Source organism: Hippoglossus stenolepis, chromosome 19 (genome assembly GCF_022539355.2).
Source record: "Hippoglossus stenolepis isolate QCI-W04-F060 chromosome 19, HSTE1.2, whole genome shotgun sequence".
Taxonomy (NCBI): domain Eukaryota; kingdom Metazoa; phylum Chordata; class Actinopteri; order Pleuronectiformes; family Pleuronectidae; genus Hippoglossus; species Hippoglossus stenolepis.
In genome coordinates this window covers 11,445,977-11,471,922 of record NC_061501.1, presented here as the reverse complement: position 1 = coordinate 11,471,922, position 25,946 = coordinate 11,445,977, and the positions used below count along the sequence as shown (strand labels likewise).

The 25,946-nt window shown below is 45.4% G+C and overlaps 1 protein-coding gene across 15 annotated transcripts in view; it reads right to left on the bottom strand.

Annotated features, from left to right (window-relative positions):
• Positions 1 to 9,416: 9,416 nt before the first annotated feature.
• eya1 (EYA transcriptional coactivator and phosphatase 1) overlaps positions 9,417 to 25,946 on the bottom strand; it is a 65,569-nt gene continuing 49,039 nt past the window's right edge. For all 15 annotated transcript variants that reach the window (XM_035142496.2, XM_035142503.2, XM_035142508.2 and 12 more), the window contains 6 exons: positions 15,976 to 16,034; positions 15,691 to 15,851; positions 15,309 to 15,423; positions 14,839 to 14,960; positions 13,845 to 13,945; positions 9,417 to 11,677 (listed from right to left, as the gene is read on the bottom strand). In XM_035142496.2, coding sequence (XP_034998387.1) covers positions 11,597 to 11,677; positions 13,845 to 13,945; positions 14,839 to 14,960; positions 15,309 to 15,423; positions 15,691 to 15,851; positions 15,976 to 16,034 — 639 coding nt within the window. In that variant the 3' untranslated portion in view covers positions 9,417 to 11,596. The remainder of the gene's footprint in view (positions 11,678 to 13,844; positions 13,946 to 14,838; positions 14,961 to 15,308; positions 15,424 to 15,690; positions 15,852 to 15,975; positions 16,035 to 25,946) is intronic.

Genomic DNA, 25,946 nt, shown 5'->3' with positions numbered 1-25,946 from the left:
AAAGATGGGTATTATTCTTTTTTATTACAGGTCTTTGTAAACTGTGGATGTTTATGGGATACACTCGTAAAAAGGGTAAAGAGGAAAAACTCGCACGTGGGTATCAGCTGGGTTTCATTCCTCTCTTTTTTTCCTCCTTTTCTTCCGCTGCTCTCTTCATTGAGACATGGGGAGCTCATAAAGAGGCTGAGAGAGAGACAGGATCCGGGTGATGTAATTTGCTCTTAGCGTCAGCGAGGAGCAGTCCGGTGATTTAGCAGGAGTGTGCTGAAGACATGACAGAGACTAATTGCTTTCATTAATCACGTTTTGCAGGGCCCATTCCGAGGTAAACTAATTGAAATCCTCTTACCTGTCAGGACGCCAACCATTGTGCGCCCCGGCAGGGAGGAGGGGCGAGCGGCTGGGTTGAATGAAGGTGCAGCGAGAGAGTGCAGGAGAAGGAACGGGGCAGGAAATGAAGCTTTAACTACAAATAAACCATGTCTTTGTCTAGACAAATCTCTTTTCAAGCCGTAATGCTCTCTGAAATGTGTTAATGTCATGTAAAGTCTTTCAGGGGGCTGCGGAGCCGAGGAGAAGCCAAGCGCAAATGTGGCTCGGGAAGAAAGGCTCTTTTCCAGCATAAAATACCAAATCAAATTATTCCCCCGGCCCAGCTGCCAGTGGCGTCGGAGAGAGAGAGGCTTTAGGCCTTAATACCTTTGTGTGTGTGACAGGGGCCATTACTGAGGCCCCTTTACGCCGGAGCACAGCGGAGACATCAGAACAGCCCGGCCTCTGCACACAGACGGACGGGGAAGAGATAGAGGAGAGTGGATTGTCGGAATCAATTACTATATTTTATCTATGTGTACTCAACACTGGAGTGGTGCAAAGGAAGCCGGCTTGTTTGGGATGCTGATGTTCACGTCTCACGAGGATGAGGTTTTTGGGGAAGATTCTGCGAACACTGCTACATCTTAATGAACACAACTGGTACAAGGCCCTTTAAACGTCCAAATTAGTAAATCAAAAGCTCACAATACTGCATAGAAGTCACTGGAATGACAGATCATTTTCAGAAACAGCTTCAGTCCAAGCTGTCGACGAAATAGACAAACTATATTAAAAGACGACCTAGAACAACATGCTTTTGTTATGAGTCCATATTCTCTTTCATATTGTCATGGATCCTTTATGATGGTACACACACTATGTTGAGATCATAAATCAAGTCTTTATGATTACTGTGGATGGTCTTTTTTTTCTTCCTCCGGAACATCAAAAGGTAACCAATCCTGTGACCACACGTCGTGAACCGGTCCACCTCTGCCAGTCAGTGGGGGGTTTTGGATTTAAAGAAGCTGTCACACCTGTATATAAGCGCACACACACACACACACACACACCTTTTTGGCAGTGGTATTCAGGAGTTGCATAGAGGACAAATCCAAAAGTGATTGCCGTGTGAAAGGCCCTCCTCCTGCCTTGAGAGCGCGTCTCCAGTTACGAGGTCACAGACAATTAGAGAGAGAGGATCAGACAGCCCCACTGTTGTCATGGTGCTGCGGAGTGACTCTCTCTCTCTACACACACACACACACACACACACACACACACACACACACACACACACACACACACACACACACACTCACAAATGCACACAAATAAGTTCCCTGCTCCATGAAACACATACAGACATTCCCTCGCATGTTCTTTAATCATATACAAAACACCAACGTCCATGTATGCAATGCTGTAAACACACACGCGTACACACGTAAACACACTTTCATAAACACAGCCTACTGCCCGGGCCCGCCGTCAGTTAACACCTTGCACTTCCTCTCCCCCTGCACGATACCCCCCCACCCTCCTCCTCATCCCCCCCTCCGTCTCAGACAAACACTGCCTCGGGCTTCGAGAGCAGACATTTTTTCGAGAGGTGAAAATGTAATTTAAGGTCTTGGAATGAATTTATTTGCCAAAAAAATATTATCTGTTGATCTGCAGGGGTGTTCGCTGCTTCCTCTTGTCACCGCACTGCCTCCCATCGTGGTGCAGCTAGGAGGAAGAGGAGGAGGAGGAGGAGGAGGAGGAGGAGGAGGAGGAGAAGGGCCTGCAGGGACACGGGCCGACTCCAGATCTTATCGCGGCTACCATCCCATATTAGGTTACATCTATTTTTTAATTTAACATACTGGGAGACAAGTCCGCATTCACAATGAGGCCTTTATGATCCGTGTCATCTCGGTGCCAAAGACTTCATTGTAATGAACAGACAGCCGTCCAACTCCTTCAGCTCTGACTAATGAGAACATTAAAGAAACATTGCAAAAGATGATATTTGAAGCTTATAACATTACATTTGTGGTGAGAACGTGTCAGCGGGGTGATGATTTAACACAGCGGAAATTTGCAGGGCTTGTGATAATACACATTGTACAGAAGATTTGTGCAGAAGTAACATTGCTTCACCGATTTGCGGTTCCCAGTGACAGCGGCGGCAGCTTTAGTTTGGGTTCAGTGGCAGAAGAGGACGAGTCAGAGTCCGAAACATTCATCATGTCATTAAAAAGTTTGTAGGAGCCTCAACTGGTGCACGGACATTTCTTGTCTTCTGGTTTCTGTCGCTTCTCTGCAGCACCTCGAACTTATCAAGTTTGGATGTGAATGCTTACAGATACTTTCTGAAAAGCTGTGTCATCTACTCGGTGAAAAAAAGATTTAGTATTTTTCAATTTTCACAGGTGCCAAAAATAGAAAATTATGCTTTCTTTCCTTTTTTCATCCTAAAATTTTTAATAATAATTAACTTCATGCTTTTGCTTATGTTTTTAAGTTGTGTTGTTTTATTTTGCCTGCTTAAAAATAAAGTTATTATTGTTATAATCTGATCAATTATCCATGAACCAAAACAGAACTATAAAATACATATGAACAGGACAGTCCTGGAGATTAGCCCCTCACTGTTTATCATCCATACATGCATTGCTGCTCTGAACTCATTCTCCCATGTTATAATTCACAGAGTAACAGTAATAGGCCTAGCAGCTTTTTGTCAGGAACAATATCCTTCTATGTGTTGAACAGTCCTGAGCAGCTCTTGAACCCACTGAAACAATTAACACAGTGAACTCTGTCAATGCTCTAATTCTCTGGGCTGGAGGTTCAGAGGAAGGATCATGAATTATGGATTGTGGTTTAAACATCCTCGTCTCTGTTTGATTTCAGGATACAGGTCTACAGATTATTCATAGCAAGAATTGGCTGCGGAGAACCTCCAAGTGTTATCTTCGATTTGAAAGAGGGATTGCACAACTGCACGGATGTCAACCTCTGATAGAGGGAGAAGAGCTGTGGGACTGAACCTGTGTCCTTTATCCACTTCAGTAGCTGTGTGGGTTGTGTGTTTGTGTTACAAATGGCGTACTGTACAACATACCTGTGTACAACATGCTTGGTATGAGCGATTCGAGTGAACAGGGAGGGGGCGCAGGATTGAGGGCATAGCAGGGGGTGAATGTAGGGTGTGTGTGTGTGTGTGTGTGTGTGTGTGTGTGTGTGTGTGTGTGTGTGTGTGTGTGTGTGTGTGTGTGTGTTGGGGGCAGCTGGGGGCACAGGGGAAGAGGAAAGGGTGAGGTGTAGGGATGTGGGGTGGGGGCTTGGTTTCCTGTTCCCCAAATTCCCAGCTCCTGTCTGTGGAACAGGTACACAAAGCCTCCCTTGAAGGTTTTGGAGAGGGGCGGCAGGATGAAACGCAGCTACTGATGGTTAACAGATCTGTCCCCCTGGACGAACCCCCTCCCCACCTCCCTCCCCCACTCCCTCCCTCCCTCCCCTCACTGCTAGCCAGCACCGCGTTTGTTTACACTCTCCCAAGCCTTTTAGCGTTTTCTGGCCCAGGCCGGGAGACTTGGCGTGGCTCCATGCTGCTGATTGCCATATTCCCAGACCAGAAATGTCACTTACCACTTTGCTCTCCTTCATCCGCCAGTTAAACCCTCTGTAATCCCCCAGAAGAGTGGAGTCACCCAGGATATAGAATATTTTCTGCTGTACCAGTGGCTCCTTGCCCCCGTCCTGCCCCCTCCGACGCCTCTGTGTCCCCTGACCGGAGAGAGGCCGAGCACAGAAACCATTTCAGCCAACTGGAACGGGACATTAACATTCCTACTTGGACAGTGCGAGCTTGAGAGAGACAGATAGACCAAAGAGGGGATACCAATGGACCAAAGCTGCTTTCAGACATGCACTGAACTCCGGAAAATCTCCTGAAATTATCCAGAGTTGCTGTATGTGCGAATGCAACTGTCCCAATTTGTTGCCTCAGACGTGCTCCGGAGTTTCTCCTGCCAGCCCTTTAGTAAAATGTCCAGATAATCTTCAATTGAGTACATGTGAGAACCAGCAGGAGATTGAGATGAGTGGTCATGTTACAAATATCTAAGAAAGAGGTGAAAAAAGAGGCACCACACACAGAGAAGACACAGATGAAGATGTGAACTTGTAAAGACGACATTAGAGCTTTTGATGATAAGGGCCGACTGAGGTGATGTGCTTTAAATAAAAAAGAGAAAACCTGTGATCTCTTCAGCGGGATTCATATGTTACGTCCTGATTTCTGTTACTGTCATACTGTGGAGGTCAAATACATTTGTGCAATATACCGTACAAAAATTACATTCCACAATTTTAATAGCAACATGTAAAGGTTCATTTGAATAGTTTATACGATAAAGTCCATTTTCTTTCTATATCATATAAAACTTCTCTTCTGTTTTTTCGCAGCAAAGTAAACATCGACACTTCTCACTTTTTCTTAAACAGGTTAAAATAAAGTTACGTATGAAAGTAAGTCTTTTACCTTATGTGTGTGTTACTGGGCTAAAATACACAATCTGTGTTGCAGTAAACTTCTGAGGCTCCTGTATATAAACTGAGTCTTAGCTAGCTAGCTAACAATGTGGCAGTTAACACAGTCACAAAGCTTAATACTGCTTCAAAACATTCAGTCAGTGTGTAAAGAGAACATCAGCGAAACAGCCCAGAGGACATGTTCAACAGCTCAGCAGCACTTTACTACAGTGGCCGAGAGAGCTCAACGCACTGCAAATCAAGAAAACATCTTCATCAATTTGACGACACATGCGCTGCAAAAAGTCACAACCCATGTAAATACAGTAAGAACCTCAGGGTGGGTTGATGAGGTCAGTGTTGGGTGAAAATGTAAAATGATGACATTACTTTACAAAGATTTTACAAAGACCGAAAATATTACATGAGCTCCAGGCATCAAAGAACAGAGAGATATCACATCGCCAGTGACAAAGACATTTCATGGAGATAAAATTAGAGATTCAAAGATGTACTGATTGTTGAAAAACAAGAAATGACTCACAGGGGAGGTGCCAAAGGGAAATCCTGAGTGAGAGGAGAATACTTCTGGATCAATACCAGTGAACTTTACACCCTAATGGCCTGAAAGAAGAAAACAATCCAGCTGACATTCTGTGAATCATTGCTTTTGGGCCTGTGTGCGTTCACTGTTTAATGAACACACACATCGTCCACTCCTTTAAATTATGACATAAATTCGAATTCTCCGATTTCATTTCGTTCCTCGAGTTTGGTCACAGATATATAGAAAAAAATCTGATACTCCAATATATGTGGTCATGGCTGTGGTCATAAAATAAAGTAATTAAATGAATTTTCTTCACTGTGGTATATTTCAGGACATAAAGCAGGAACAGGACGGGGGTTTCGGTTGTGGGAGAAAAATAAAAAAAATCAAATGAGAGGGAACACACAGTCTACCTTCAGAAAACTGGGTTCACCCTTCCTTCATTTCTACTTTTAGAAAAAATACGAGAGGAGAAAGAAAACATTACCCATGACTTATCGAGCGAAAACAAGCCAAGGTGGGACGCGGGGCTGTTTTATTAACCGGATGACATCGAGTGTATAAAACTGGCCGAGAGGCTCCTTCTCCTGCCAGACGAGCGGGAGCTTGGCCCGCGTCCGACTCCTAACTGGAGAGAGCTGGCCCAATTAACACCCGGGAGGGAGGTCCTTACACACACACACGCGCGTAAACACCCTGTGCGTGGTCACACAGAACATACAGGGAGGTCTGAAGGGCCTGCAGCGGCCAAAGGAACCCTCGGGGAGCTGGTAGCCCAGAGTTAGCTAAGAAGTCTTCACACGTGCACGCTCACTCGCACACTCGCAGTGGTAGGGTGGCCCGAGTTGACATATAAATCTCTGCCACTCACCTTCAAATGGAGCGGTGCGGTGGGCCCAGTAAATGTGTATGTGTGTGACCACAGATGCAGGTGGCCCTGCGATGTGGTCGGGCAGAGAGCAAGCGGCCGCTGCAGCTCCGGCCCTGGCGACGCCGCTCGAAACACTTTCAACCCTGCAGCAGCAGCAGCAGCAGCGAGTGAACGTGCTGCTTCAACTTCCAAAATGATAATAAAAAAGAAAGTTAGAGTTGAATTTCAACATGTTTCTGCTTTTTGATATTCAATCAAGAATGCTACTGCGGCGCTGGTGTGGGATAGATGCATCATGGGAGCCTCCTACAATGGCTACCACTGTATGTCAGCGCTTTATTGGAACAGCATGGGCTTTGTCAAAACAACTACATCTGGTAAAATTACACATTATTTGCAGCTCTGGATGCCAGAGAACCTTAATATAATATATACACTGCAAATACTGTCAGACCTTGTGGGCACCTGAGTGTGTGTATCCCTCTCTGAGCTCCGACCCAAACCCTCCACCAACATGCATTAATAGCATTGTCACAGTCTAGACTCACTTGGGAATGCCTGGTCTCTGTGGGACAGGCATAGCTGCGGACGCCCCGGCCCCTCCGGAGTTGACACTCCTGGCCGGGATCCCTGGCATCCGCAGCTTCCTGATCACCAGCTGTCCGTGCCCCACTCTCCCTGTCAAATCCCAGTAACTGAGAAATAAACAAACAGTAAACAAAGGGCCTAGTTTAGCGCCGCTGCCCGCCGCAGCATGACAACAGGTTTGTCACTCTCGCTGCTCCCTGCCAGGGCCGAGTGAGAGCCGCTCTCTGAAGTTCTCCCCATCTTTAAAAAACCACCGGAGGAGGAGCTGCAATCAGTGACAGTTGGTTTGTCTGCGCCGCCTCAAGACAAACAAGCGTCGGCCAAACCGAGAATAAGGGAAAAACAGGCTGAAACAATCAAACAGCATGTCGCTCCGCTTCTCGGATTGAGCAGAAAACTCCTCGCAGCCCGACTAAAGACAGAGGCTTTGAGTCTAATTCTCCCCCTCCCTCGCTTTCTTATTGTTTCAATCTGTGGACATCTGCTCGCTGCAGAGACAAATTCCCCTAACTTGAGACACATTAGCCACCAAGAGGAGAACACAGGCCTATTAATAGGCTTCCTGCTCGTAAAGGAGATGTGGCAGATCAGGTTTTTTGGGGGGAGTTTGATATGCATGTAATACAATATTAGTTCAATTGTGATGCACCGTCAGAGGCCCCCTCTATGGAAATCTGCATGAAATCACTGTCTGGGCAAAGTCATAAATCACCAGCGGCGTTGTTTATTATTGCAGTACAGTTTTATGGAGGGCGGGCGCTTTGCCGGGACGTCCCGGAGAGGAATGCCCAACAGAGGACCTGCGAGGTAATGGCCCCCTTCATTTCCACGAGGGGGTTGTTGTGAGTTCAGCGAAGATCGAGCCCTAACCCTAACCCTAACCCTGGAGAACAACACGGTCCCTTTTAGGCCTGATTAGAGCACAGGGACACTTCGACCCATCAATAGCAAACACGCGACATTTTCAGTGAGCAGCGACGACACAGAGGAGACTGTGAAAGTTCTGGATTGTGAGTCAGGTACATGACACAAGCCAAACAGACACAATCTAGCTCTTATTTTTCATTCCCATCTGTTCTGTACGAGCAGCCAGTGTGGCTGGCCAACATGCCACAACACCCACTTTTTCTCTCTCGCAAAAAAAACGTCTGGTCTGGTTGCGTCTGACTTTTTCCTGCCAGGTCTCCGAGCATCAGGAAAACTTATCAAAGAGAACAGACCTTCATTCTGTGCTGAGGAGAGAGCAGCTCTCCCCTCCTCTGCTCTGCCAGAGCCAGCGAGGACCTCAGACGCTACTCAGTCTTTCAGCTGTTCGGAAGTTGAGGGGGGAAAAGCACTTTTGGGGTCATTGTTGCTGCTGCATTCCGGCGGTGGCGGCCCGACGTGGCCCGTCCAGCCTGGCAGACGCACATACCCCGGACATCACTCCCACTCCATACGAAAACATAATTGATATTGAACGACTCTAAATAAAATTCCACGGATGCTCGATTTCTCCAGCGTGGTTTTGGAGGCCGCGCGCTCTCTTCCCCGTCCAGGCTTGTGTTACACGCCGCACTCTCTTAGTTTTGACCACCTCATAAAATTAGCCTCATAAATATTTTTCATGTGTCATTTAGACTAACCCGGCTTCTCTGTGACTCGGAGTGGATTGATATATGTAAATTATGCACGGCGGCTCCTGCAGACGTACACGATGAGGCCAGAAACGTTCGGCCGGGCACTGGCTCGGCCTCAGGAGCCTCAAGAATGTGTGACGCATGTTATGCATTGTTGAGGCTATCGGGGAAAATCCAGCACTTTTCTCACAGGAATTAGGAAAAAACTATCTAAAATAATAGAAACCACAAAAATATAAAGAGCCTGTGTTATTCCAAAAGTCGCATGATTGATTCCAAACAAAACTCAGAGTATTACATAAGTATGTGTGTACTTTATTTATTGCCTTGATGTGAAAAAGTATTTCATAGCAGCTATTGTGTGGGTTTAAAGGATGTGATTAGCATGTGGGTGTGTGATGTTTGGTCTCGACTCGCACCAGCTCCAGTTTCTACTTGCTTCCTGGTAGGATTAGTGGCTGAGGCCTGTGACATCAGTGTCAGTCTGTAATGTCATTCCAGTCATATTAATACACAAAGATATGAGAAGAAATATGGACACAGACAAAAGTGAAGGGACTATTTATGAGGTGGATTAGGGCCATGTAGAAGAAGAAAAAATAATCGGAGATTTAGAAAATACAGTTGTAATATTCCAAACTTTGTTCTTGTAAAATTACAACTTTAGTCCTGTAGTGTTGTGAGTTACTTCTCGTTTATGACTTTATTCTCGTATTATGATTTTTCTTCTTGTAAAGTTTCGCCGTTCCTCTGGTAAAATTCTGACTTTTTTCTCTCAATATTACAACTTTGTAGCATGACGAGTTTCTCCTCAATTACAACTTCATTCTCAAAATCTCCGAATTTTCTTTTTTGCTCAACATGGCCCTAATCAATCGTATCTTTTATTGTTTTAAATTACCTTATAAGATGTAGTTTTCAATAAAACAACTCAACAAACAGAAAACAATATTTAACAGTTCACAAATCAGTTTTATTAATTTAAACACAATCAAATAATAATGTCAAAAACATCTGTACACATATTTTGCAGACACAACAATCTTTTGCGTTTCACAATGAGGCCCATGTAGTGTAAAGTATTTCCAGTTTGCATTTATGATTGCAACATAATAAAAAAAAAAGCGTGCTGTATGAATCTATAAAACATTTCCTCTATTTACCTACCATTACCTTGATCTAGCAGCAACATGTAGATACCCCGCAGCGCGGGAGGAGAAGTTGTTTTGAGTAGATGTGGGGGTGGGTGGGGGTATGTTAGGGGGGAGGGAGAGAGGGATCCAAATTGAAATGTAAAGGCCAGCAGTGATCATGTGCAAAGGAGGAAAAAATGAGAAACACGAGTCGAGTTTCTGCTTAAGAAATTCACAGTCGATAGCACATGTCCTGTATGTTCACAAACCCCTCGAAGTTAGTGGCTTTTCTCTAAACGTTAATTATGGTTTCCCCATCCACAGATGTAGAAGCGCTATGGAAAGGGCTTCGTGTAGTTCAGCTACTTCAAAACAGGGACACAGAATGTATTTTCAAAGTCGAAATAAAAACACTACATCATACAAAATTACGCTCGCTGTACAAGAGTTTTTATAGCGCCTGTATAAAAGATAATAAAACCTATTCAAGCCTGCCGTTTTTTATTATTTTAAATATCAGATTTATTCAAATTTGTTGTTAAAATGGCTCATAGGAGGCAGGAAACTGCCGTATGCCACTTCCAAAAAGCCTCATCAGATTTCAGTTTGCCTTCAAATATATATATATATGGGGTCAGGGCTGCAAGCTGGTGAGATGCCGTAAGGAAACAAGTTGTGAGCTACCTTTCCGAAAAACAAAAACAAAACAAAGAACACAAATATTTCTTTCCCTTTGAAATGAGTCTAGAAAGGTTTTTGCAATCGAGGAGACCTGTTACGCTTTAGAAATGAATGAAGTTTCCTGTAAGGACGAGAAAACATCACAGAATCAGATGAAAGGTCGTTGACACTTGACATCCATGCTTTTGGTCTTGACAAAAACGATTTATCACAAAATCCCCATTTACTGAACAAAACTCGAACACATCAACACTTCCAGGCGTCGCACAAAGCGCGTGTGCGATGGGATGCCTTTATTCTTTTTTTTTTTACTTCAATGAAGAAGCATTGCCGCCTTTCAAGAGCACGTACCTAAATGAATATAGGAAGGAATAGTCCAGTGATTACAAACTTACACACACAAAAAAAAAGATTTCCTCTGTACACGATTGTCTCAGCATTGTAAATAAAGTTTTTTGTAATTTTCTTAAATTATTAGAAAACCCCTTTTTTTTTTTGTTTCTTCCATAAACGTCTTCCTCTTGCTGCGGTGGAAATCAATAGTACTTTGCAAAAGGCACGAGTCTTTTGTCGTCGAGGTACCTTCTCGGTGGCGCGGCGCCACGCACAAAGTCTCCGTTCATAAATAAGAAGCACAGGACTCCCAGGCCGACAGTTAACAGAGGAGCAGTCGCTTTGTCTGTCCGTCCCATGACAGGGGGTAAAAGTAGACGGACAGAGAAGGAAGAGAAAGAAGAGCAGTGGGAGAGAGAGGGAGGGGGCGAGAGGGACGGAGAATTGTCACCAGCAGTAGTCGAGGGCCTGTGGTTTACTGGAGCTGAGTTCTGTGGCGAGGTGAGGCGAGGCAGGCGGGGCCGTCAGTAGCTCTGCTCTCCTCACAGGTGTGAACCCTGACAGAGTCCCGGCACAAACAGGGCGCCGTAAAACACTTTGACAGCTTCAGAACGCCGCCAATTCACAGTAACCAGGGCGAGCAGCTGCAGCGCCGTAAATTCACCTCTCTCCTTCGCTTCCAGTTAAAAAAAAAAAAAAAAAGGAAAAAGGTTCAGGTTAAGACGAAGTGTGACCGTATGTCAGCACATTAACCGTGTGCTCAGCCTTCTTTTTTCTTTTTCCATCCTCCTCTTCTCTTCTTCCTGTGAAGTGGAAGACGGACGCCAGGCAGCGCAGGGGGGCGGTTATTTTTTTTTCTTTCGTTTTTTCATTTTTCTGGGCTGTGGGGTCTGCGGCAAGCGTTTGACGGGGCTGGAGGGCGAAGGTGAAAGGTTGCAGGGGTGTGAGGTGGAGCACGGTGTTCAGTGGTGGTGTGGTGCTACAAGTACTCCAGGTCGAGAGCGTGGTGGAGGGCCATGAGGTCTGAATGGCTGGAGATCCTCCAGAAGGGCATGTTGTGCTGTGGAAGGAGACAGCATCATGTTATACACGGATTTATTTTAAAAAATCCAAAAAGAAATCTACAAATAAAATATATATATTAGCTTATTTTTAGTGCAGAAGCATTTAATTGTGTTGATCAACGCAATTTAATTAATTATTGTAGTTATTTATCGAAGACAAATCCCCCAAATTCTCAGGTTCCAGCTTCACAAATCATTTTAAATGTAAAACAAAAAAATCTAAAAACAACGATTGGACATTGGGGAAGTTTAATGAGCATTTTTCACTTGATGTCACGCACCCAAAATAAAAATCTTAACTTGTAATCGACTTTCTGAACACTGACAAAGTGGTGGGAAGACGTTCTACTACATTCACTGAATAAAGTGAGACAGATTCACCAGGAAAAGAAATCACATCAGTAACACCCCCCGACTGCTGCTCATGCTCCCTCGTGCACGCGTCTCTGCAGCCAAGTAGCACATCTGTACCTCTAACTAATTTCTCTGCTGCAGCCGCGTGTAGTTTTAAACCACCGCACTCGTCCGGGAGCCGTCCTCCACCTCGACAGAAACCAACTCCCCACAGTGTCTTTTCACCGTCCACCTCCTGCCTGCCGGTGTGTGTTTAGGACGGTGCAAATGAGCTGTTGTTCCCAGGCAGAGGACGAGGGGGAGAAACCCGAGTCGTGCAGAATGAAAGGAGCTTGTCAGGTAGAGTCCTCAGCTCCTCAGTGTGTGGAGCCCATTACCCTCCCCTTATCAAAGGTATGGCCTCTCCCAGGCATATGTTCCGCTTAGGAGAGCCTGCACTGACCCTTAAAAAGCTCTTTGCTTTTTGTTTTGTAAATTGTCTTTGCTTTTAAGTTTAAAAGCTGGAGATGTTATCTCCGCCCTCCTCTCCCAGGCGATGGTAATAACTGAGGGGAGAATTGTTTCAGGGGTCTTTTTTCTCTTAAGGTGAAGGAATGAGGGCCGAGGGGAACTTTTTAGACGTTTGCTTTTGTAGTTCCACGCAGTGTCACGTTTGATATGCGCCTCCTGACGGGTGAAATTGTTGTGTTATTACACGTCCTCTCTGATGTTGACACAGAAACCTTTTACCGCATGGCGTGTCGCGGGGCTCTCACACCAAGATGGGGGAAACTGCCTTAGCCTTCCATCAATGTCACACTTGAACAACTCAAGACCGAGTAAAAATATTTGCATCTTTTTCCACAATCATCCCTCAAGACCATATTCCCAGGTCACGTTCGCTTTCCATAATACGGAGCTATTGCTTTTCACACTTATCCAGGGTAAAGGTGGCTACTTCTGCCTAATCGGCGCCTAATCACTCTTCATCTGTCCTCACGCTCCTCTCCGCTGTTTACTGAGAAACAGGTGAAAAAGGAGCTGGAGGCTTTTCAAAGGGATACGCCGCATCTTCACCCACTGACACCAGAACTGTCAGTGAAATATGCTCCTGGGCCGCGGATTAATTTGCTAATGAATATGTTTTGCCGCGTGTGGCTTTTGGTTTACATCCAAAACTTGGCAGAAACGCTGAATACACACAAATTGGGGAGCAAGAGCCAACAGGTAAACGTGAAAAAAAAAAAGGTCATCAGATTCAACCGTCATGTTCGCCGAGAGATTGCAGGAGATGTCGGCTTGGAGCCTTTCTTCATCCGTCTCGTGCTAACAAGCTTGTCATTGCAGTAAATATTCTGTGTTCGTCAACAATGATTTAAGTCTCCTTTATGCGCAGTCTGTTTACGATGTGCCTTCAACGGGCCTGAAAGGGCCTGTCTAGCATTACACACTCAGCATTCACACTGCTCAGGGCACCAAGCAGGGATATATAATTATGCCATCTCTCCCGTCCCCTGCTTTGTAAACCTGAGATGGCGGAGGAAGAGCCCTGATTACACACCACGGACTTTCTCTCTTGTACTCCGATGCACTATAAGAGGATAAACGCATTAAAAGTGAAGGAGGGCTGCGGAGGAGGGGAGCTGGAGCGCTGATTCCTTTCTTTGGAAAGACGTGGCAGGTATGTTTTGTGTTCTGTAATGAACTCCTGACCTCACGGAAAGCAATCACGAGTCCAAACATTGTCTTTTCTCCGAGCCCTGCAAACGTCTGATGAATGCTTCTCCCAGATGACACAACAGCAGTATCTGTTATTCTGAGAGCTCTTACCTTTTTCGAGCCTTGCTCCTCTTCCACGCCATCTCCAACGACAATGTAAACAACTTTCCTCCCGAACCTTTGAATTACCCTCTCGAAGCAGCTCTCCTTCCCTGCAGAGGAGTGCACAGGAGAACGTTAGCGGAGCGTTGCATGGAGGCAAACAGATACACAGGTATACACACACACACATACATTTGCAAAGACTCGCGCTGAAGAACCATCAAGTTGATTCAGAGGCACAGGGCGACAAGAGCCCCCTTTTAAAAACACCACACGCACAGAACAGGGCCGAGTGTAAACACTTTGAGCTCAGAGAGGAGATGTGATAAGATCAGGCTTCAGATAAAGACAATTTGAAAAGCATTAAGTCACTCCCTTCTGCTCCTCAGACATGGGACGAATGGACTGAACCAGCATGTTCCAGGGTCTGCTTATTGGAGGGCCAGTGTGCTTAATGCTCCGAGGAACCCTGAGCTGAACTCTGCTCCAACTCTCTGCTGATGGGCCCGAAAATGGCATGGGGGGGGGTGAAGCTTGATGTTTACTTTGCATTTGAAACAGTGAAGAAGGGGAAGAACCGGAGGAAAGGGGGGAAGGAAAGGAGGAGGAAGAGAAGAAGGGGAAGAGAGGGAGGGGGGGGGTCCCGTTGCCTGTTGCTGTGGAATGACATAAATGTGCAGAAGTGGTTTCATATGCAGAGACTGAGCAGCAGAGGCCTGGGGAGGCCCAGCTCAGGCCCAGCTCCAGAAAAATAATCCCAGGCTGATTAGGCTGATTCCTTGGTAGAAGAACATCAACCCTCTCCGATGACTAAATGTCCCGCCCCCGTCCACACCTCAGCCCTGTCACTTAGGTAGCGTGTGTGTCTTAACTGTTTACGCTCACGTCGCTGAAATAATAAGCACTCACGTCCCCAAAGTGAAAGATTGGCGGCAGGAGGAGGAACATCACAAAATACAGTAACGACGATAACTCAAATCACACACACTTCAGGATCATTTACCTATTTTGGTTGCACTATAAATATTCTCGATAGGAAAGACAATTCCCAAGCCATAGAGCAGGACCTTAGCCAGGGCGGGGATGAGCTGCGTGGTGGTCACCAGGATATTCACACAGTTTGACCTGGATTAGGAGAAGGAAAAAAAAAAGGGGGATGACGTCGTTTTAAATCACTCGGAGGGAGGACAAAAGAAAAACACAGGGTGCTGGAAATACACACAAAGTCATGAATCAGTTGTGTAAAACATGTCCTCAAAAGAAGGATTAGATCTCAGCTCCTTTTCAAGTCGACGCTCTTAGCGCACTTATTTTTCTAAATCAAAAGGCCGAGGCCTGTCAAGAGAGACAAATTTGGAGCGTTGGTGTTTTCTTTAATAGCCTGGGAGTATGGACTTGACTTATTTACACCACATGCGAGTGTATATATGTGCGGTGTGGGACTGGGTACAATTTTCCTTGCTGGAGTCCTACCTTGAGTGGATTAATGTTAGTGCTTTCAGTGCCAGTGTTAACCAGGAGTCCGTCAAGGCTTCAATTTCTGCTCGCAATTGCAACCAGGCTTCCCTTTTGGCCGGGCCCAGCAGACCTGAAACGCAGGGTAACATTGTTTGGGTTGGACTGGCCCCTCTGAAATACCACTGAAATTTAAAAAAAAAAACTACCCTGACCAAGTAGTGTGGCATGTGAGCTCTTAGAACACACACGCGAAGGCTCTCTCACACTCACACACACACTCACACACACACACACACACACACTCACATACACGCCCACGCAATGGGGGCACGTACATCTGCAACCTCATTTCTACTCGACAGATCTGTGCAAAGTGGTGCTGCTCGTCGGGGATTACCTCCAACGTTATTTTTGTAGGTGGTGTAGATTTCTTTTACTCGTCTGTAACGGAAGGCCAGCTTTCTCATCCAGTCCACGCCTCCGCGCACGCCCGTGGCCAGACACAGGTTGGCACTGGTCGCCGCTGCATGGAAACCGTCCGCGCCAAAGTTATACGTACTGATTTTAAGAAAAAAAAGAGAGAATCTGTTAGTTTGAGCTGTTTCGTCATAATGGTGGCTGAGCATGTGACACTTTTCATGTTGATAAATGAACCGAGAAGCCATGAGGAGTAACGTTGTACCTTAGATCCTGGCCGTTGTCATCGGACGACACATCGTCAATATGTACCTGGTCACATTCCTACAAAACACAAAACATACTCTGTGAGTGGTGTGAAGAAATAGAATTCAGACAGATTTTATTCTTCTTTTTGGGAAAGGACACTTCCCATATGTTCCACGTTATACAGGAATCTGTGCTCTGACTGGACACCTCAGTATTAATCCTCCTTCGCCTCGACATTCTCTTCCTTTCAGTGGTGGGATGTGACAAAGTACATTTACTGTACTTCAGCATATTTTTCATCTATTTGCACTTTACCTCAGCTACTTTTCAATATTACTCCAATCGATGATGCGAGGGGAATTGGCCCACTGATCCAATCAGAGCGGGCTCCGGCAGCATCAACATCACTGGTAAAGAAACAGCTAAAATAGATTCGATAGAGGAAGAGATTTTTCTGCCCCTACACCCTCATATATGACTCTTTTCAAACAATAATTAATCTCATCATCAGTCTGAATGGACTTCTACCACTAGAGGGGTCTAAAGATATGCAAACCCACAGACATAACCAATGAAATCCCCAATACAGCAAGTTTTACCAGTCGTACCATTCATACTGCTTCATCTGGGAGCATACATATACATATACATATACAGTACATACAGTAGAGGGATGCATGTAGGCCAGGGGAATACTGTGTATAAAGAGACTTGGCTCTAATAGCCTGTGCATGTGAGCATCTCCAAACATATGTACGCAGATCTTCCCCTTCGGGCTGGGGGGTGCCCGGCTCTTCTTGGAAAGGTGGAGAGATTCTGCAGCTCTGCACTGCGCTGATTCCACCGGTACGCAGTAACACAATCCAGACTTTCTGGTAAATGTAACCTACTAGAAAAATTGAACCTGATGCTAACCGCCAATGAAATTATGACCTCTGATTGCTGCTGCGCCACACACCAACACAGCCCCGGGGCCAGTCAGCCAGCCAGCCGGCAAAAGAGCGCAAGGAGAAGGCAGACTAAAAATCTGTTATTAGTTTTCCATTTATAGGATCACTCTAGTGCCTCCCCCTTCCTCTCCGCTCCTCTCTCTCTCTCCGCCCCCCCCTCAGCAAGCTTGAAATGTGAGGGAGTCCTGCCTTGGCATTCACATCAACACATTTCACATGGGACGGGGCAGAGAGAGTCGACATGAGCTGCTTTTAACTTAAACTTGAGGGTTGCAAAACATTTTTACTGACAGGAGGTTAAGAAATAAGACTGTTCAGAGCAAAAAGGCTTCAAACTGAATGTGACATCCACCGTTTCAGTTTGGTTCAGTCAGCTCGAATACAGAACCAGAACAGAGAGACTATTTGATTTCTCTACGAAGTAACCTAAAGAATTTCTCTGGAAAACTACAGGATTTCAAAATTGGTCGTCCCGCTGCAAAAGAGGTTTCTCTCACCTGTTTAAAGTTATGCGAGAAAATAATAATTGAAACTTGAGCGAGAGAATTCCTCCGCTCTTGAGTATGAAAAATCCTGATTTTGTAAGCTTTTTAATTAAGTTTCATCCGGCTGTTAAGACACCCAAACACAGAAAAGGACTTCCTTGTTTTAAGTCAATCTAACTGAGGCCAAATGCTGACGTTATTGCATTCCTCTCTAATGCTAGAGCAGGGTAAGGGTAAGGGCTTTCGACCGTAAACCTTTTTTATTTTACTGGTTCCCCTCTGAACAAATTTTTCATCTCCCTGGATTTGTGGGGAGAGGGAGGGGAGAGCGACGTGAGGAGAAACTCAAACCAGCTGTTCTTTAACAGAATTAAAATCTTGACCCCCAACCCCAGCTCTAATGCAGCCATTCTCTCGCCAAGCCTCTCCCAGCAAGCCCCGAGATCCAAAGAGGAAAAGACTTTGACCCCGTGACCCCTCTCCCCTCCTCTCCGGGGCTCCGGCACCCCGATAAGGGGGTGGGAGGGTAGAGAGCGGTGGATATGGAGGAGAGCAGCGGGTAAACGCTGGGGGAGAGAGAGTCCAAAGTGACCTCACATGGAGCAAACTCTGAGCCCCGCGTTCCAGAAGATGGACTGCCAATTGAAGCCGAGGTGCAGGCGGGGGCTCTCTCTCTCAGTTCCGACGGCCTAATCTGTTTCCAGACACTCACCAGCAAATCTTTAATAGTCGAAGAAAGCGGCAATTTGTCCCAGCTTGATGATCCACTGGCAACAAGCTTGTGGATAATTTACGTGCGCAAATTATCCCCCGATCCTTTCCTCGGAGCGGAGCCCAAGCCAGGAGTATTGATGTGCCTAATTCCTTAAGTAGTGCAGGCATGTCTGTTTGTTTAGGAAAACAAAAACAGCACCCTGGGTTAAGCACCACGTAAAGCCGCATTTCAAAGACCTCCCATTCTGGTGCAAGTGACTGGAATGCTCCTATTATCAAGTAATTACCTGCTGGTGAGTCAGACACAATCAGCACAAAGCTCCTGCCACCTCCTGCACTTTCATTCAGCCCCGCTCGTTTGCCATATCATTGCCTAACAACACACTGTGTCCTGGCACCTCATTGGATGACAATAGCTCCTCATTTTATTCCTCCTATGTAATGTGTTTCTTTCAGGGTCTGACAGGCAGCATAGATCAAACCAGCTATCTGAGAACAATATTACTCAGCGAGTTAATTATGGGGCGTGGTGCATGAGCCAGAGCCAAAACTCCAAATATGACCTGATATACACAAATACATTTCAGTAATTAGGCCTCGCTGTGGCCATTAGAACTGACGTCTGCTTACGAATGATTTTTCATAGACTTTTTCCAAATCCTTTGAGCTAATAAACACGTCGAAACCTCAACAATTGCAAAGTGTTAAAAATCCAGGAGGCCAAGAAAAATACGGTCTTCAGGGTTTTGAATCCTTTTTGATTTTGTGCAATTCTGTAGATGTTACAATGCAAACCAGACAGAGGGTTCGTCTCCGCGCATGTGTGTGTGTGTGTGTGTAAAGACGGAGGGGGACGGCTTTGGAAAAAATGCACAGACTCCAACAATTACTGGTCGCAGCTGGGGCTGGCGTAAACCTCTGCACTGGCTCCCTGGGAGGACGGGGGAGAACTAATGGAGGAGGTGGCAGCGGGTAATGTCGTACAGTAACCCTTACACATACTCATTAGGAGCCACTTCTGAAGGTCTCGTAAACACCACACAGCCATGGACGGTGCAGGCAGGTTCAAGTCCGTTAAGTACAGTCATATAGTCAAAGTGGTGGATGGAAGGCATCGTTATGGGGAGGAGAATTTTACTAACTGATGGGACTCGCTGAAGGTGTCAATTGCAGGCCGCCATTGTTAGAGAGATGGATTTAGGACTTTCCTGCATATTACTATAAATGTGTAGAAACGTTCTTATATATGCATTCATTTTCTGCATGTGTAGATGTTTTTATTGTATTGTTTATATGACTATGAATATAGTAGGCTAATATTTCATAATACGTTTTTATTATCTCTGCCAACAAGGATAAGTTGCTTGGTTTGTTTGCAGGATTATGCAAAAAACAACTGAACAGTTTTCCATTGAATGTTGTGGAAGGAAAAACCCATTAAATCCAGCTGCGGATGCGGATCAGGGGGCAGATCCAGGATTTATTCGTCACTTTCTTTGAAATTGTGAGATGGAGAGTTTTTCAACATTTGATTTCTCAGAGAATAATTCATGTTTACAAATGAAAAAAATCGGACATGTTCCGGGAACTGATATCTCAGAGTGAGTGCAATTTGGTGCAGTTTGATTGAATTTAATTGGACTGTTGGGCCTTGGCAGCGATATGTTCTTTGACGAGTGCCACTCTAGTTTTTAGTGTCTTCTAAGGACGTAAGAGAAGCCGATGCTCGAAATCAGCTAATGAATTCTAATAAAATCATACGAAATTCTAAAAGTTGCATAAAAAAATGACAAAAAACATTATTGTATGTTGTTTTGTGGCTCTCACGGCTGTTTCATAGGCGCCCAGGACTTAATAAAACTAATTCACAAGTGCTTTAAGTTCCTGTAACTGACTGAATGAAAAGCTTAAAATATCAAATAACAGGCTGCTTTTATTTTGTTTGTACAACATTACCAATACAATGACAGGCCTTCACGATGGTGACACACTGAGGGCAATGAGAATCGAAGAATTTCTTAGAACCTTTTGAACATCTCTTTTCCATCAGATCCCCCCCGTTCTCCCCTCACCGAGCAAACAGTGGTCTCTCTAAAACCTACAATCACCACTAACTCGCACCAGATGTTCCTACTGTACTCAGGAGTGAAGACCCTCCACCAGAAGCCATCGCAATTACTCCTTATGCAAACACTGTCTTTCTGTTAAATTCATCTGTGACACATTCTTTTCTCTTCAATCTGAATTCATCCAGCAACCAAACAGTTTATTTATATATCTACACAGGAAAGACGAGAATAGCAAAAAATGCACATGTGAAGCCAGGAGACTTCTGCCTCAGGATGAGTCCATCTCCACATCATTCACTCTTCCTTTCGCCGTCTCGCCACTAGTCTGCAGACAACTTCTCACTGGGGAGGAAGTTATCAGAGCCCTCTTTGTTCCCCTGGCATCTGTCATTAAGCAATCAGTAATGACGGCCTGAGTCTTCCTGTAGCCCTGGAAAGAGCTCAGAGTGGTGACTGCAGCACTCAGAGCCAGATAGAAGAAAAAACTCAGTAACGCATGTTACCAAAACACAGGAAGGACCGCGCTATCGGAACTAACCTTTAGACCTGTGTTTCCCGTGGAGGTCTCTGTCACTGCCGTACGGACAGAGTCCACTCTTTAGATACAAGCCACCCCTGGTCGCCCCCCCCTCTCTCTCTTCTTCTCTCTCAGGTGAGCTGCTGGGGTGGGGGTGGGTGGTCAAAACCGGCGTGAGCGATAACAGCCGTCATCACAGCATTCTTTCTGACCCTACAGGCTAATGCCATGTGAAAAAGGCTCATCCATGGTTCGCAGGTTCTCAATACTGCCACTCCACCGGCAAAGGCTGTCATCCCCCCCCCCCTCTCCGTGGTCTGTGACCCCCAGCAACTTCCTTCTCTGTTCCCACCACAGGCACCCTTGTCTGGGGTAGGGGGGGTGGGAGAGGAGGGGCTGTGATTACCTGGGGGTTGAACACAGGATGTGGGTAACAAAGGAAGAGTTCTTCGAACCCACTTCATTCCAATCCACAATCTGTGCTTGAACAGTCACGGAATTCAAACAGCGGCGCCAAACAAAGCGCAGGTAGAGAGATGCTGGTTTTTACAGAAATTCACACAACTCTGAGAAGTCAACCAGAGGCAGCACGAGAACCCACTGAACTGAATTATAAACAAAATGTCTGCAAAGTGCTGCTATAATGACTGGAAAACACTCCACAGGTAGGCAGCAAGAACGAGCTGCTTCTCATTATTTCCTATTTTTGGAAATGCAATTCCAAAACCACACCTCAAAGGAGTGCACCATTAAATATAATATCAAATCTCACTCATCTCAGAAGTTTCCCCTTTGCAACAAATCAAAATCAATAGAGGAGCAGTTCATTCCTGCCAAGTGGACTGTTGTTTCTCTCCTTCCACAGACCACGCTGGGCAGGTGCCGCGTGTCTCCAATTTAAAATCGGGACAAGAAATCTTAAATATCATAATTTGTCACCAGACAGCAATGTTATATTTTCCGTGCACCCTCAACCCTTATTGGCACACGAGTTGGCTATGTTGGGATAGCGGGTAGAGGCTGGGAGCGAGGTGGAGCTCTGCGGAACAAAGATTGACAAAGTGGCTTTTAAAACCTCCACTTTCTCTCTGTAGTCTTTCCAAAACACAGCAGCGGCCGCGCCTCAAGTCTTGATGGAGTTCTGTCGAGGACGTGACAGAACTGCTGAATCAGTGGCCAGGCAAATTGTGAAATACCCACATCAATGTGTGCAGACGTAAAGAAGAACATCTGACAAAACAGAGCATGTATGAAAATGGCAGAGGTTCCTGTTGCAATTTGGTTTCAGAGGCAGATTTTAAACTGAAGGAACATGAACTCTTAATCTCTGGTTTTATAGCTTTCCCCAGTAAAGATCTTGACGGGTTACTGTTCTGTTATAATGGAAGATTTTTTTTCCATATATGACTGGCACAGTTAGCGTTAAGTTCCTTCTAACTGGGAATAAAATCACCCAAAAAGTCAACTATCAAGGAACGCACCATAAACCCACCAATCACATGGAATGGCGAGTACAGGATCTGACCCTCTACTGTGGGACATAAAACCAACAGAACCGCTCCACGCTAAGAGGCTCTGGAGGGCCATTTCAGCCACTAGGAAAAGGTAACCGTGCGTTTCACAGCATCTCTCATTAACAAGCAGCCCCTGGGTGAGAGTGACAGAGGAGGTTTTAAACCAGCGAGTGCGGGGTGGGAGCTATAAAAGGCAGTCGGCTCACCGTGTCACAGGGTTGTTCCGCAGGTATGTGTGTGTGTGTGTGAGTTTCATACAAGTGTGTCTGCGTTGGCCGGTACGTGTGTAAATGAAGACTTTGCTGCACAGTGTGTGTGAGAGAGTGGTGCACACAGCGTGGAGGCATCGGTGGACTAATTTAAAATGTTCCCACCTTTAGAGACCTCTCCCCCTCACTCTCCCTGTGAGTGGTTTGCCCCCATGCCCTTTATCCTCCAGACAGGGAGGGTTGTTTTCTCACCCAGGGAGGGGGGAGACGGCAGCCCCCGTACCCCACTGAGAAGGGGAACACAGGGGGCTCGGGCCAACGAGACAGAGGCCTCTGGTTCCCACATACTGCTCCGTGTTAGGGTTTGGGCCGCAGCGGCGCACCTACAGTAAACTCACACCCTGAGTCTCAGCAGAGCTGTCAGTCTTCCCAGTGAGCTCAGCCTCAGTGGGCTTCATTACACACATCACTTTAGACCATCAATTATCTCCACCCCCACCCTTCAGCTGTCCCATAAAAACGACATCCAATAAAGCAAACCGACTATATTTCAAAAATGAGATATATGAACAACAAATGCTCTTATAATTATATTGTTTTGAAAAAGAAAATCAAAAGGTTATTTCCTTTGACAGAGTGTAATTCTAAAAATAAAATAGTTAATTATGAAATGACTGATATAACTCAACCAATATGATGTTGCTTTTAATTTAACCAACATGAGAAATTGATTTTGTATCAGATTTATTCAGATTATGTGTTTATCTCTGTAGCTATTGAAATACAGCTTCTTCTACAAGGACAATTAATACAGTGGAGATCAGATCAGTGGGGATCACATTGCTATGAATTACTTTACTAATACTTCCTTCAGCGTGAGAGTTTTTTGATGATAAAAACAGATTGTGTGGTTCATACAATCCTACACCCGTCCTTTAAAAGAGCTGAGCGGCAAATGGTTTGTGCGGGGACGATCGATGGAGAGATTTGTGTGTGTGTGTGTCTCGATCGGGAGGGGAAATCTTTTGGGGGAGGTGCAGTATTTCTGAGAGCCACTATCTAAGAGTGAAAAAAAAAAGAGAGCACTGATCCAGGAAAAGGTTAGAGGAGTGAGACGGAGAGACGGAGAGAGAGAAAAAGAGAGAGAGAAAGAGGGAGACGTAAGGGTGAAACTGATCCCTGTTGACCCCTTCGGCATGCCCTCTTTCTTTTTATGACTTTCCTCTGAATCGTCACTCACCAGCTCTATCAACACGACTCAGCCTCCATTCACACACACACACACACACACACACACACACACACACACACACACACACACACACACACACACACACACACACACACACACACACACACACACACACACACACACACACACAGGACATTAGAGCGCGTTTGCTGCAGCTTCGGCAGATGGAGCTCAATATTATGCTTAATTGTGCTGTTTATACGGCTGTAAACAACCCTTATGAGTTAAAACCGAAACAACGGCTCTTAAAAACAAACATTTAAATGAATATGAACTGCACATACTGCAACAATTTAAGGAAGCAGAGTCCACATTTAATGTTCCTGTGCACGGCCTGGCAGGACAGCAGTGTTAAGACTCAGATGGACCACTCACTCACACACACACTGTTGGGCCACTAACTCTGCACCTGTGTTTCTGCACAGCCTCTGGGGTCTCCCTTTATGGCTTTGACTAAATTAGATGGACCATATGCATTTCTGCACATGCTTAAATACATAACTGCTGCTGGGTGCGGTATTTATAGCTGGACTCTATTTAGCTCTATCTTAGATGGACGACTGTAAATCAGCCGAGAGGAAACACAACTGGTTAGGCGTTGCTGAGGACTGGCACTTAACGCTCGCACCGGGGCCGAGAGAGGAGAGATCTGTGCGCCTGCAAGAGAGTGTCACCCCTCTTCTGGTGTCACTGTAAATAACGATCACAGCAGTGTCTGCAGAGAGTGAAGTCTTTACGTCGCACTATTCAAAGACACTTCGCTCATAAGCCACTTTCAGACATGCACTGAAACTTTTCCTGCCAGCCTCCTGGTAAAATGTCAGCGTGAACCCAGGTGAGAGTAAAGCAGGAAATTATTTGGAATATTCAAAGCGAGCAAGAGGACATGTTGACTATGTTTCTAACACGTGATGGAAGCAAAACTGTAAGAAAAAATATTAAAACAAATATCTAAGGATGAAAATTAGGCGCCAGACAGAAATGTCTTCATGGAAAGTCAACAAGATTTTAGAGCTTTTTCGTGATTAATGAAAAACACTTGATTTCCACAGCAGACATCATGTCCTGCCTCCTGCATGCTCTACACTTCACCTGGATGTTGTGGACATTTTCCCGGCGTTGTGAACGCGTCTGACTAGAATAATCTCCTGCTGCGTTTCTCATATGTGGAAGACAAAATCCGAAGAATGTCCAGACCCAATTTTGTGCACATTCTCTGGTTTTCATGTCTGAAAACTATAATGAAGGAAGGCTTTTAGGTGTCATAACAAACTGCAATAATTTGGTTTCTGAGATAGAGCAGAAGAAAATAGATTTAAAAAAATAATAATTGTACAAGCAGTCCGAGCGGCCAATTCATCTGTGAACGGTTTCATCACACATGAAAAGAAATCAAAACACAGGACAGATGTTGAGCAAAACCACATTTAAGTGTTGTCTCAAACTGCCATTTCTTTTTTCAAATGATTGGGGCACATCTATTAAATAAAGTGCAGCTAGGACTGGATTCTACATGGCGAGGGCATAAGGAAATATTTAACCAGCCAATTGCAGACAATTAACTTTGATCACGATGACTGCGTTTGGAATCTCAGTCACACGTCTGTCTGGGGAGTATGAACATTTTCTCTCTGTGTGTCTCTCCCGGTTTTTTCCTCCTCCTCCTCCTCGGGGTTTGCTTCATGTAACAAAGCCGAACATGGTGGTGAGTAATGAGACTTGGCAGACCGGCCACAGATCTCTTCACACTTAAGTATCAAACAAAACATTTCCTCTACTGTGAGGTCAACCCAAAACAGGACACTGAGGAAAAGCGCTGGGTCAGTGGGATCAGATTCACTGGGAGAAAAGAGACCGGGAGGAAGAAGCAGGGACAAAAATCAAGGAAATAAAAACTCAGGAAAATCGTAAGACAGAGAATTGGACAGAGCAAGTGTTGACAAAGAAATATCCTGAAGATGAATTGCTCTGTTTATTGCTATAATGTGATGAGCACGGAGAGCTAGCTGGGTTTTACGTCTCGATCTGGACAGAGGGTAGCGGGTGTATTTCATGTATACGAACAAATGGGGCTCCCACTTCTCTGTACAGACAGTCTGAGCCTATAGACATCCCTGACCCTCTGCTCCCCAGACACCCCATCACATGCACACACACACACACACACACACACACACACACATCTCCCTACCCTTGATCCCTCTATTCCTGTGCCCCAGGGGCAGATTTTATACTAGGCGTACATGAATCAGGGGGGTAAAGAGGCGTGGGAGGGTA